The 13541-nt window shown below is 33.2% G+C and overlaps 3 protein-coding genes across 4 annotated transcripts; 1 reads left to right on the plus strand and 2 right to left on the minus strand.

Moving 5' to 3' along the window:
- Nucleotides 1–1028: 1028 nt before the first annotated feature.
- On the minus strand, nt 1029–2034 carry LOC9330358 (MATH domain and coiled-coil domain-containing protein At3g58360). 2 transcript variants are annotated; one of them, XM_021014644.1, is made up of 3 exons: nt 1907–2034; nt 1582–1672; nt 1029–1496 (listed from the first exon to the last, which is right to left on the minus strand). In XM_021014644.1, the coding sequence occupies exons 2-3, from the start codon at nt 1665–1667 to the stop codon at nt 1163–1165; spliced, it is 420 nt and encodes a 139-aa protein (XP_020870303.1). In that variant the 5' UTR covers nt 1668–1672; nt 1907–2034; the 3' UTR covers nt 1029–1162. The 2 variants fall into 2 exon arrangements, with proteins under 2 accessions (XP_020870303.1, XP_002894297.2); XM_002894251.2 differs by lacking the exon at nt 1907–2034 and having other exon boundaries at nt 1582–1866.
- Nucleotides 2035–2338: 304 nt separating this feature from the next.
- Nucleotides 2339–4264, plus strand: LOC9330359 (trafficking protein particle complex subunit 1). The gene is made up of 4 exons (XM_002891574.2): nt 2339–2626; nt 2810–2924; nt 3709–3827; nt 3963–4264. Exons 1-4 carry the CDS (start codon nt 2403–2405, stop codon nt 4012–4014), a joined length of 510 nt encoding a protein of 169 aa, XP_002891620.1. The 5' UTR covers nt 2339–2402; the 3' UTR covers nt 4015–4264.
- Nucleotides 4265–6091: 1827 nt separating this feature from the next.
- On the minus strand, nt 6092–7698 carry LOC9327683 (serine/threonine-protein kinase UCN). The gene has a single exon (XM_021014598.1). The coding sequence runs from the start codon at nt 7461–7463 to the stop codon at nt 6261–6263; it is 1203 nt and encodes a 400-aa protein (XP_020870257.1). The 5' UTR covers nt 7464–7698; the 3' UTR covers nt 6092–6260.
- Nucleotides 7699–13541: the final 5843 nt, after the last annotated feature.

Below are 13541 nucleotides of genomic sequence, written 5' to 3' on the forward strand. Positions count from 1 at the left end.
ACGCTTGATTTCTTTCTCCTTGGATTCTCTTCCTTGTAGTGCTTCTCATGTTCATGTGCAATTAACGTCTTGAGATTCCTTTGTACCACTAGCTTCTCTTCTGGAGTAATTAACATCTCATCCACTTCTGAAATTCCATAGAATAATAGAATATCAGTCTTCACATGATTGCTTTGTTTATTCCCTTGATCAACTATCTCGTCCTTCACGAGTTCTTCTTTAGCATCCATGTGAGAATCATAATTATTATGTAGATTCTCTTGACCAATCTCTTCCTTCATGGATTCTTCATTAGAACTTGTATTTTCATCAATCACAACACGATTGTTTTCTCCTCGTGGAACCCGAAGCGCTTCCTCTCTAGTTTTGTGTTGATATTTAATCTTATTGATTAATACATGCATCTGATGTTCAAAATCAATTCCACTCTGTAGATCTTTAGTTGATTTTTCTCTTCTGCCTCTTTGTTGATTTGTGTTGTTGTTGCCGTTTCTGATCTCGGTTGTCAATAACATCATCTGATTGGTCAAAGCAGTAAGAGCCGTGGTAAGAGTCGTGGTAATAGTCGACGCAAAACCCTCGAAATCTGCTTTGGTAACCGGTTGATCTCCCATGGCCTATCAAGCTTCAAAAAGAGACAGGAGAAAGCCTGCTCTGATACCACTTGACGCAGTCGGAAAACCCTAGGTTAAGCAAGCGCTAAACCTAGATTGAAATCAAGTTCGCTAGCGACGAACTTAATGATAAAACTCTGGAATCCACCAGAAAAGGGTCTGGAATCCACCAGGAAAAGAGAAAGCTCTCTGTTCTTATTAATTAGAATAAAAAACGTCTCCGATAAATAACCTAGGATCTCTATATATATAGAGAATAAAACCAAAACATAAAATAGAAAACCCTTAAACAAAATAGAAAACGTGAAATAAGTAAATATTAAAAGAGAAGGTAAATTCCCTAAATTTCTCCTACATCACTTTAGAAAGCAAAGAAAGAAATGTATCAACATAAAAGCGGTACACTTCACCATATTGGACCAAATATAGTTCTTTTCATCTTCCTTATTATTTAAATAGGCGAAACTGCAATGTTATAACTTACACAACCATTATTTTGGGATTTTAATCGTTCAGCTAGAAAGGTTTAAAAAAAGAAAAAAGAAAGCTTAACAATGTTCATAGTCTAAATCAATCTCCTCGTGAGTAGATTTGTTGAGAACCTCTACTTGTGCGACAATCTTAAGGTCACCATTCACCAGAAAACCATTAAGCTCCCTACGGTGCAACCAGTATATCTTACCCCACGAAGGATTATTCGCATCAAAACATTTTTCGCTAGCTGCTAATACTCGACGGCGGTAACGAGAATTGGTTTCAATGCAAAGGCTGAAATTTGTGGTTATCCACCATCCAGGAGGCAAATCTTGAAAATTACTAACGAGCAGAGACGCAGACAAGTAGTTATCCCCTTCTTTTCCATTGGGATAGACCAGTACAGACCTAAAAGAAAAAAGAAAAAAAAACAATCAAAATAGAAAAAACCATGGAATCATAAAAAAAAAAAAACAAGATTTCATTCACATACCATGTGCAGCCATCGACGTTGAATTCCTCAGACTGAACTCTCCGGTCTTGCAGAGACTTGAAATCCCTAATCACCCACGTGAACATTGGATCTTGACAAGTCAAGAAAACAAAATCAAGATTCAAGATTGCACAAGTAACTGCATAGTCAAGAAACAAATCCCTCATCTTCTCAAAGGAATTGACTTTGTATAATTTCCATATTGTTGGAATTCGAAACGATTTATAATAGTTTACAATTACACATATAAGGAGGATATAGATCGATACAGCTTGATCCAAGGGCATATATAATGTTAAATCTAGAATACAAAAATTGAATATACCTGCTGGTTAATTAACGGGATGTTAATAGAGCAGTAAAGAACTGATTTTAGAGACGTGACGACGAATTGTTGTTTTTCGTCTCAACCTTTGGATATTAGGGTTTGGTGAGTGAGATATATTAGTGTTTTCAATTAAGAAAAATGTAAACTCTTGTTATTGGAAGACATAAAATTTGTTAATTTTTCATCTTTCATCACAATATTCATATATATCTCATGGATAAACTTTTTCAAATTTTTACTATATTTATAAAAGAAAATCTTATACAAAAAAAAAAAAAAAAAACCTATCGTCTGGCAATAGATTCATAATTTTTTGAACTTGGTTTTATGGGCTTGGCCCATTTTAAAGTTTTATTAAATAAGGCCCAATTAAGCCCAATATAGTAAAGAGTAAAAGACGCGAACTGTTTCGTTCTCTCATCGAGACAATCTCATCTTTGATTTTTGATTCAACGGAAAAACTTTTTTTTTTCTCCCGGAGACGACGAAAGCAATGCAGTTCTTCGGTGGATCTGAGATAAGTCCGTCGCCGCCGGTTCCGACGGCGAGTGGAAACAACGCGCACATGATGTACGTTTTCAATCGTAACGGTGTATGTCTTCTCTACAAAGAATGGAATCGGCCTCTTCATACGCTTAATCCTCAGCAAGATCACAAGCTCATGTTTGGTCTTCTCTTCTCTCTCAAATCTCTCACCGCTAAGATGGATCCAGTCAAGTTAGATTTCTCCCTTTGATTTGATCGATTTCGCTTGAATTTGATGGTTTGATGATTTGTGTGTATAGTTTGAGGATTTCGATTTGATTTGTGTGATCTGTGTTGGATTGATTTGGCTGATTAGTTTGAATCCAAGTGATTTGGTAGATCTTATGATTTGTGGTTTTGAATTTGATTTTGTAGTGCGGATAAGGGAAATCTAGGGGTTCCACAGTTGCCAGGACAAGGTTGCTCTTTCCACAGTTTCCGTACAAACACTTACAAGCTAAGTTTCATGGAGACTCCCTCTGGTATTAAGGTTAGCTTCATTGCTTTTAGATGTCTCAAATATTAGTTTCAATAGGATAAGTATAGATAATCTGGAACCTGTCTAATTATTGTATGAATGAGAAGAGCTGGCTCTTGTAAAGTCTAACCCCAAGGTCACTCTATCTTAGTGTCTACTTAAGGAACATGGAGAGTCTTAGGAGTTTCTATATAGAACAATAGGGGAAATAGGGAGCTGAGTAGGAAGGAAGGATAGGTTGGTTGCTTACTTTCTTGAAGGGTACAAGTGTATTCAGACTCAAGCATGTTGTATGCAGGAGGAGAAAAGGGAATACAAGTTAGTTGTTTTCTCAGAGTAGAACAATCTGAGCTGAGTTTATGTCTCAACAGATATTGATACGTTTTAACAAGCATGAGGAGATGGTTCATTCATTGATGGTGATCATTTTTCATATTAGATTATGAATCATAGGTAAAATTAAGCTCCGCTGAAAAAAGATAATGTTAGGATCCAGTCACAATCTTAATCAATAAGACTGAAAGCTTATAGTTGCACTGTATGGTTAGTTCTTCCCATTGGCATACAGAATTTAGATGATACTTACGGTGTCGGTTAGATTTTGTGGACCAACCATTCTGATAATAAGAATCTTGGTAGAAACTGAGATTGTGTTCCCTGATTCATTTTTACGGGTACACATAGATAGAATCTTCATGATAAGATATTAGCTCGAAGCTTAGATTCCTGAATTGTTGTTTTGACCACTATACCAAACAGACATCTAGATACTTTAACCACTCATGTTTTTTGGCAGATTATCTTAGTAACTCATCCAAAGACGGGAGATTTACGTGAATCCCTAAAGTACATCTACAGTTTATACGTTGAATATGTCGTAAAAAATCCTATATACAGCCCAGGATCTCCAATCAAGTAAGCTTCAAACATATCTTCCATTCTTGCATCTTAACCATATGTTTTTTTTCTTTATCTTCACCATATTTCCGATCATAATATCTTATTGCATCGATCAAACCGGTTATTGATTATGTTTCATTGGTCTTTAAGGTCGGAGTTGTTCAACACTGCACTTGACCAGTACGTAAGGAGCATCTCATAGTGTGTGCATTACTGATTTGTCCATTGGAACTTCTCTGCTTCAACATAACTTTCTTCTGAACAATCTCTAAAGAGGAGAAAATTGCAGTAGAGAGATCAATATCGAGTTCGACTGTTTTCTCTGCAAATGTATTTCTTGTTTCACCCTTTTTAACTCACTGTATTGGCTTGTTATCAATGATGTTTATGGGATATGAAGCAACGAAGCGTAATTGTGTTCGTTATGAAATCGTTATCAAGTTTTGCTACCACAACACACCCACTCTAAACTATTTAAAACTGAATTATTAAAGTAAATAAAATATTATATATTTTAAAGGTTAGACAATGTAGTAATTTTTAATTCGTTAATAGCTGCATTTGGGGGTTGGGCTGCTGATGGGTTTTGGCAGGACACAACACGTGAGATGATTTTCTACGCATTAAACCCTTTTGTCTTTCTTTTGCTTCCTCTAATTATTTTATTTCCTCTGTTTTTTCTATGAGGTTTTTCTTCAAAATCAAATATTAGTTTTGTCAATTTTCGTAAATGTCAGTAGTCTTTGTCCCCTTCTTTCTCCTTCCTTTTTGTCTTCTCTCACTACTCAAAAGTATCATCAAGTCAATGGTGGATGTTCTCTCCAAAATCAAAATAATCAAGTGAGCCCCGAAAAAGGGTTAAATTATTCTAATCAATTCTTGTTGCATGTCGATCAATATTTCTGTTGAAAACAATATACTTTTCTGACTAACCTCCGAATTAATAGTCATCGTAAGTTTTATTATCATCTTCAAATGATATATTATGTTTCGACAATTCGTTTTTTTGTTTCACATTAAGAGAATCTAACTCTAGCTCGTACATGTTAGTGTATCTCACTGTTGTGCAAATTTGGCCGAACAACTTATAAAAGGACAACCTTATTTGTAGGTGTGTTCTTAATATTGCCAAGGTTCATCTAACCCGTGACTTGCTCTTATGCACCTTAACTTTTTCGCCCATATTTCAACATAGTATAAAAGTAGGGGAAATAATTGATCCATTGTAGCCACACATCGACATATATATTAGATTTTCCTCCGATGTCATTTAGTATCTTAGATGATTTGATATGATGGAAAATGATTTGGTGAATAAACGATGCCTAGAAATTTAAGTGATTAACATTCGAAGGATTAGAATATTCATCACGCAAGAATTGTTCATATACGACGTATCTAGAAAAGTAAAGAAATAATTGTATTGAAGCCGTTGTTTACAAAAATTCGTTATTAAACATTTTTCAATCAGTTACACAAATATCTATCATCTAACATCTCCTTATTACAACGTTTTCTCATTATAGATCATCAACAAATAGGCAACCATCCAACTCAAGAATATATGGAGCCACGGAAAAGAACATGTGAATCTCCAAACTTGAATTTATAATTTACATGATTCATAAACTATTGTCTAATCCCTAATCTAAATAAGCTTCAACTAGTGAAAAAACTTTTACTATTCTCATTGTCTCATATCTAAAGTTTATATTTTCCTCTTTAATGAAAAAACAATTAAATTGCTAAGATAATTGATCCACTATTAGATGGACGTACATATGCATGTCACCATGCTTTATATTTGATCGAAAATATATTTCCCATCAATGTTATTGATGACTTTATATTAGAAACCAATTGCTTCATTACTTCATTGTGGCTTTTATTATACCTCTTTTATCTTTATCTTTTATTTTTCTATTATTACACCTACAAAGAGATGCTCACGGTCCCTTTGCAATAACATAAAATGACATTCGTTGTGTCGTTTAGACATCGTAGTAATTATCAAGTCCCATGCTTTACGAAACAATTAGACCCTGTGGTTATATAATTCGACAGTCCTTTTATATTGTTTCCCTTAGTTATTTGGATTAATGATTTTTTACTCCCTCTAAGGATCAATTATTTCCCTAGTGACGTTGTTTAAACTTTTGTTGATGCTGGTGACGTATAGAGAGATCAAGATGTATATTTATCACAACGTATTTTTCTTCAGCTAATTTGTTGGCTTCCGTCAGTTATTATTCTATAACAATAATTTGTCACAATACTAATTTAAAGTTTATTATATCGTCACATTTTCCGTTTATTGATTTTCCTTCTAACAGTTAATTTTTTTTATACACATCAAAATCAGAAAAGCTAAATAACAGAACAAGAAAAGAAAAAAAAAAGAGAATCTAAAAAACTATTATACGTGTGTTAGATTCTCCCACGCGTGGATCAGAAATCAACAAACGGATTGTTTTCAGGACACTCGTGCGGTAACGGTAACGGCAGCGTTTTCAGTTTCTCGAAATATTCCTTTATACCAAACCCACTTTCCGCCGTTACTTTTCCCGTCAATTCTCCGTCATCTCTCAACGGAATAAACGGAGGTCTTAACACTTCCGTTAACAAATCCCACCTCACCCCCCTGAAAAAAGCATGCTCCTTTATCTCCGCCGCTCCTCGTCGGAAACCTAACCGCTTCGTCGGATCTTTCACCAATAATCCACGGATCAGATCGGTTAACTCCGACGGTTTTCCGGCGAATTCAGGTTCCTTCATCAACACGTTACGAAAAGTCTCTTTCTTGCTTCTTCCTTTGAACGGTGTCTCTCCGTACATCATCTCGTACGTTAAAACTCCGAGAGCCCACCAATCGACGGCGAAATCGTGACCGTCGCCGCGAATTACCTCCGGCGATATGTACTCATCAGTTCCAACAAACGAATTCGACCGTTCACCGCCGGAAAAACTCAGTCTCCGTCGTGTAATCGGGTTAACACGAGCTGATTTCGTCTTCTTCTTCTGCCGGAAAATTCTCAGACTTCTCTTGTGACTGAGCTTCGATTCCGAGTTCGGATCCGGCTCCAGGTCGGATAGATAAAAATCGGGTCGGGTGGGTTTATTGAGACTACAAGAGAGATCAAAATCGGTTAAAGTCACGTGACCCGATTCTTGAAGAAGTATATTCTCAGGTTTCAAGTCTCTGTAAGCGATCCCCATGGTGTGAAGGTGGTCAAGCGCACAGACGATCTCAGCTAAGTAGAATTTAATAACGGAGGAGCTAAAAACGCCGTCGTTTTGACGGTGACGGAGAACGTTTAAATCGCCGCCGGAGCAGTAAGGTAAAGCCCAAGCGATGAATTCAGAGGATTCTGAAGAAGCTAAGAGTTTTGGGAGAAATGTGTTTGGGTTTGTGTCATCGGAGAGACGTCGGAGGATCTGAATTTCCCACCGTGCACGGCGGAGGGAAGAGGCGGAGGACTTGTCGACGAGTTTTAAAGCGAAGGGAGAAGAAACAGAGGAGTCGGAAACAGAGTCGTGGACGAGGAAGACAGTTCCGGTGGCGCCTTTTCCGAGGAGTTTTAGAACTTTGAGTCTGTCGAGGTTAAGATTCGTCGCCGGTGTAAGAGAAGATGAGGATGGTCGTGTCTCCATCGGAGAAAGAGAGAGATAAAAAGGAAGGAGACGAGTGGGTCTGAAACGTTGCGTTTATGTCTCCTCGTGTCCATTATTTATATACAATTGTGATTTTCGAGTGTTACGCTTTTTAAAAACTTCTTCTTTATTTTATTTTTTTCCACTATGCAATAGTGAAATTATGGTTCGGTAATTTTTTTTATAATAACGAATTAACGATCGATTACTATTGTTGAGAAACAAATTAATTCGCAGTAAGGGAAAGAAACAAAAACGAGTTTGAATCTTATGGTATAAAATACTTTTTCTTCTCTTGAGTCTTTGAGATTTGAACATCAGATTTTTTAACGTAGAAGTTTTCTTGCAACTTTATAATTAGTTTATTTCAGTATAATAGCGACGATATATATATATATATATATATATATATATAGATTGAACTATCTATAATGTGCAAATATATCATGTTAAATTTAGGAAAACATTATAGTTTATGAATTGAGAATAAATAATAAGATAAGTGTATTAATTCTTTTCCGTAGATATTATTTTGGGAAAATTGGAAAAAAAGGATATCTACTACAAAATTTGTCCATATATTCTTTTTTTTTGTAGATTGGTCAATTAGGTTTTTTAAAAATTAAAACCCAACTTTACCCTCATTTTCTCTCAAAATTAATTCAAAATTGATTTAAAAAATAAAACTTCCTAATTTATTTACAAAAATTAAATAGAATTTAAAAGATCAAATCATCGTCCACTTGCAAATTCTTATTTCTTTAATTTCATCAACATGTACATGTTCGTTTTTTATATTACATACTTTGACGGGCATGTTCATATTTTTGTATACATGTATATTTTGTCCATCTTACGCATTACCTTTAGCCTAAAATCATCGAATTTTCTCAAAAGCTGTTATACGTAATTTATTTACACACATTATATTTATAAATGAAGATGGCAAACAACTCAACGTAACGAGTTATTATACATTTGATCAATCCAACATTATGCATATTGTAATCTTTAGTATATATTACGTATTGACCATTTCATTTACACTTTTTATGCTGAAACTATAGAAAAACAAGATTAATTAAACTTGAAAAATCATATTTTTAATTAACGAACAATATAACCACATTCTTCTAGTTGAATATTATTATCTTCGTGTGGTGAAAGCCGGAATAGGACTAATACGAATCGGTTCTTAATAGATATAAAATACAAAAATTAAAAGAAGGATTATGATATGCATGAGAGATTAATTCACTAATGTAACTTTTTTTCACACATAAACCGGAAAAAAACATAGATCACACGATGGCTAAAAATCAAGAAAATGACGATGACGCTGCAACTTTTGAGAAAGTGTTTGTAAGCTTGTGGGTTATCAAAGCGGTGGACGACGGACCAAACGGTGGATATTGGAGCGGAGATCTCTTGAATAACAGCAGAGCAACACTGGTTAGGATCAACCTCGTGTGTGTGAAAACGAGCGGTCGTGGAGTCGCGTGAGAGAGAAGGAAAAAGTTTTTGGAACGACACGATCATCATCGGAATCTAAACGTAGGATATAGCAAGAAATTGAAAGTGATGGCTTAGCTTAGGGTTTAGAAACGTTTTTGGTTTTAATTTTTTCTAAAAAACGTAGATAACGATTTCTAAATTGTGTAGATCGTAATCTAAACAATTAATACCCATTTAAAACGTAATTTACAATAATTATTTAGTTTCCTTTTCTATATTTAGTGCATTCTAAAAATTACAGAAATCGAAATCTGCAATACCGTAGAATTTACATTCTAAACGAAGATTACAATTTCTAACGATGGCAGAAGATGTAGAAATTATTAGAACGGCTATTCTAAAATATTTAGAACATAGAGCAAAACGTAGAATGCATGTTCTAAATATTTTAGATATATGATTTTCGGATTTCTAAAATTCTCAGAACAAAAATCTAGTCTGAAATATGTAGAACATGTACAAAAATGCAGAATACACATTCTGAGTTTTGCAGAACTCTAGAAAACGTGTTCTACCAAAATTAGATAAAACTTTATCTATCAAAAAATCAACTTTTTAAAAACCAAATCTAAAAAATTCCACTTCAAATCACCTATACTCTTGTATATCAACATGTTATTATTATATATTTTTTTAAAAATATTTAAATAAGGGTGTATGGGTAAAATCGTCCAAACTGACAATCTCACAAAAAAGGTGTATATGGACAAATTTTTAAGTAGATATCCTTTATTTCCAATTTTCCCTATTATTTTTCACACTAAGGTAGCTACTAGCTAGGGTTAGTCACAACATATTGTACATGAAGTCGATATGGGACTTTATACCCATAGTGGTTTTGGAAGCTACTTAAATTCCGCTAGAAGATCTATTCAATAGATTCTATTGCACCATCCACATGGAGTAGGCAGCCGTAGAAAGTGAAAGTTTTGGATAGATCTCTGGACCGCATTTAGAAATATGCATCGTTTTGTTGGATCTAGTGGACCAAGTATTTTCCGAATCCCCAAATTTTTTTGTATAAACTGAGATATGATTCAAGGTAAAACAGCAACGTTCATCCCTTTATCGCTGCGAGGATCAAGCAACTTGCTGACCATAATATACTCATATTATATTGACGGACACCGATAAATATACGATGAAAATTTTCACACTTCTTTAAAAGTCTCAGAACTGTGGAGTTTTAATTTAGTGTAGTGTGAAACTGGGAATGCCAAGGTAAACTAGAGTGCTTCGTTTTGGTTAAACAAGTCATTCCAAAGCATCTCTCTGAATTTTGCGAGTTGCAAATTAAAACTTTTCTATAATATTGATATATCATCATTTGGATAAGTTTTTTTTTTTATAAACGCTATTTTAATTTTCATTTTATGTATTTGTTTATAATGTATTATATTTTCCCTCCCAATACATTCTACAAAGATTTAAATGAATGGAACACGTGCGATATCATAATGATTAATGCAATAGAGGGCAATGTGTCGACAAGCCAAACTGGATACTCGCAACCACCACATTTATATATAAAGCTGTATCATTTCTCTGTAAATCTGCAAAGTGTTAATCTCTTGCTGCAATTATTAACCTACTTTCATTATTTTGTGTGAATTATTTCAATTATTATTCTTTCCTATATACATTTTATAATGAATGTTTTCTAACTCTCCTTCATAGAGTTGTTTTTGTATTATATAATTGGTAGAAAAAGTACTGTTATATTTATATATACATGTTGATGGATGTAACTTTTTTCTTACATGTGAAATCCTAAAGGTGGTTTATTAATGGAAAAACTAATTACTAGTTAGATAGACCTAACCTAACTAAGCTAACCAATAATTGAACATATTTAGAAAAGTTTTTATGATCGTTAATGGTGTAGGTAGATCCGGCACTTACTTAGTTAACATGACAGCATTTAAAGGAAATTTTGTCTTCTTGAACTATAATTTCAAGTTTATAAGCAAAAAAAGAAAATTATACTATTGGTTTATGGTTACAGGATTTCATGCATTAAATTTTAAAACGAATTTGGACATAGATGGTTAATCTAGCTCACAAACCGAATTAGTTGGACCCGAAGCTAATACGAAGTTACCAACCAACCAATAATTGGGAAACAAGTTTCAAGTGTGTGCACATAAATTTATTGAAATAACAAATAGAAAAATTAGTGTTTGTTACATGATGAGAAATATGGGGCCCAGAAATTTTGAAGATATATTCTTGTCATTTAAAAGAAATATTTTGCGTACACAAAAGAAAAATCTATTTTGCGAATAGTTAATTTTCTTAGATTTCATTTAGTTTTAAACTTTTGTTGGCAAATAAAGTACATATGGTCCTGAAGTTGAATGTGTTTATGACTTAGTAACTTCAAGTCAATTAGATTTTTAAATCTTTGCAAAATTCGCGATTTGATTGGTAAATTGCAATTGTTAGCAAAACTCGAATTGGAATTTATATACATGTTTTGTATATCGAATATGACATGTTATAAATTAGCATTAGTGGTGGAAAACAATAAATCTAATTCAACTTTACTAACTACATTTAGTTAAAATATTTACTTTACGAGCTTAATGGATCCACCATATATGCATAAATACAAGCTAAAGTTATATCACAGGTTAATTACATTAGTTTTTGATTGTAACTTTTCACAAGAGCAAACCATATCTATTACACGTAAAGGCTAGTTCTCATTTGGTTATATATCTTGAATCCATACATATCTAATTAAAGATCTTAAAATCTAGATAAAGAAAAAGAACTTAGAAAGATGGAAACTTCCTAGTATGCAAGATTGACTCCTTCCGTACATCAGATTAATCAACGAATTAAGTCCACGAGACACGCAAGATTCTCTTGTTCTTATCCCACCATATAGTTAACATCTAATTATTATTATTTTCTCAAGTTGATGTATGTATATGATTTTAGTAATTGCTTTCGTTTTATGATAAAGAAGTTAGCGAAAGGGAGCGTCGGGGCACGTGGGATGTCACCGTACGTACCATACAAAGACTAATGATGTGTTTTTGGAATAATTGAGAGAGGTTAATATAAATTGTAATAGAGTTATAATTAACTTTAGGGCATATTCTTGTGCCTTTGCCACTACTATTCTCACTTATGATGAAGCATTATCACCTCCACAAAACCAAAGTATTTTTTTTTTCTCCTCGATTAGATCTGTAAACTTTATATCAATCTACGGGTCATGGATTGTCAATGTCATTATATGATTTTTGAGTGATTAGATATGTGAATTGTAGAAACTGATTTTCTAGTCTTAATTATTTATCAATCTCTTGTAGTTAATCATTTTCTTATATGCATTTTATATACGTTGGAATTTATTTCTAGAAAAGTAATTATCTCATTGCAAATTCATATAAAACGAGCTATATTACTCTCCACGATGAAAAATTGATAGTGAGTTGAGACTAAAATTTAAGAAAAAAAGATTCTTAAGATTTCAATAGTGTTTTCCAAATTTTAAAAGACAGTTCAAATTGTTTCCACCTTAGCTACCAAACTCCAAAAGTAATAAAAAAAAATTTATATGACAAGAAAAGCTTTTTGGTCACGGAAAGAAAGATAGAAAGAGATAATGCCATTATATGAATCACATTCTTCTTCTGATTCCACCACATTATCAAAGTAAGAAAAGAATATACTTAATAAATATTATTGGCAAGATAAACAGAAAAAAAAAAAAAAAGAAGAAGAATTCGATACCATGATGACGCTTGTCGGCCATGATTTCTTCTACAACGATTTACCACAAAAAATATGAGAAAAAAAATTGAAGGATAGCCTAAACTTTATTGCTAAGATGAAAATATTTTATATGTTAATGGCACAATTTAAGGGAGACAACAAAGTGAAGAAACACTAAGGTTGTAATGGGAACGTATGCATAATCAACCCCACATAATGTGTGTGTAATAGTAATATGTTTATGGTGTGTCTGATTAGTCACTAATAACAAAAGAGCAAAAAAAAAACAGTAGTGGATACCGATCATACACACCCTCCGTTTATTTTTCTTTCTCCAACAAAATAACTTATATTAAGAATAAAATCGATCATGATAAAAAAGTTCGGATATCCATGAAAAAGGATCCATATACAACCAGATAAAAGAAATACAATAAATTTTAGCTAATATATGAGCTGCTTCGTACAAAATCGTTTTATATGAAGGAATGTAATGTTTTGAAATAATGATGCCCAATAATACATATCTTGGCATAAGTAGGCAATAGAAACATCCGAATTCCGAAGTAAGACCATTGATAGAATTTTTTACAATCGCCTTTGAAATACACTGATGTATATAGCCTTACCACGTTTGTTGCGTAGTAATATCAGCAGAAAAGTTTGTTTCACAAAGAATTTTTATTTTATTTTCTATCTAAAATTTGTGAACATATTTGAATGTATTCATATTGCTTAATGCAAGAAAAATATATACCAGGTGTTGGGAAAAAATTTAATATTCGTAAGAAAATATTATATTATTATAATATACTAAATCATTAATATTTCAAA

The sequence above is a fragment of the Arabidopsis lyrata genome (genome assembly GCF_000004255.2).
Source record: "Arabidopsis lyrata subsp. lyrata unplaced genomic scaffold ARALYscaffold_1, whole genome shotgun sequence".
Taxonomy (NCBI): domain Eukaryota; kingdom Viridiplantae; phylum Streptophyta; class Magnoliopsida; order Brassicales; family Brassicaceae; genus Arabidopsis; species Arabidopsis lyrata.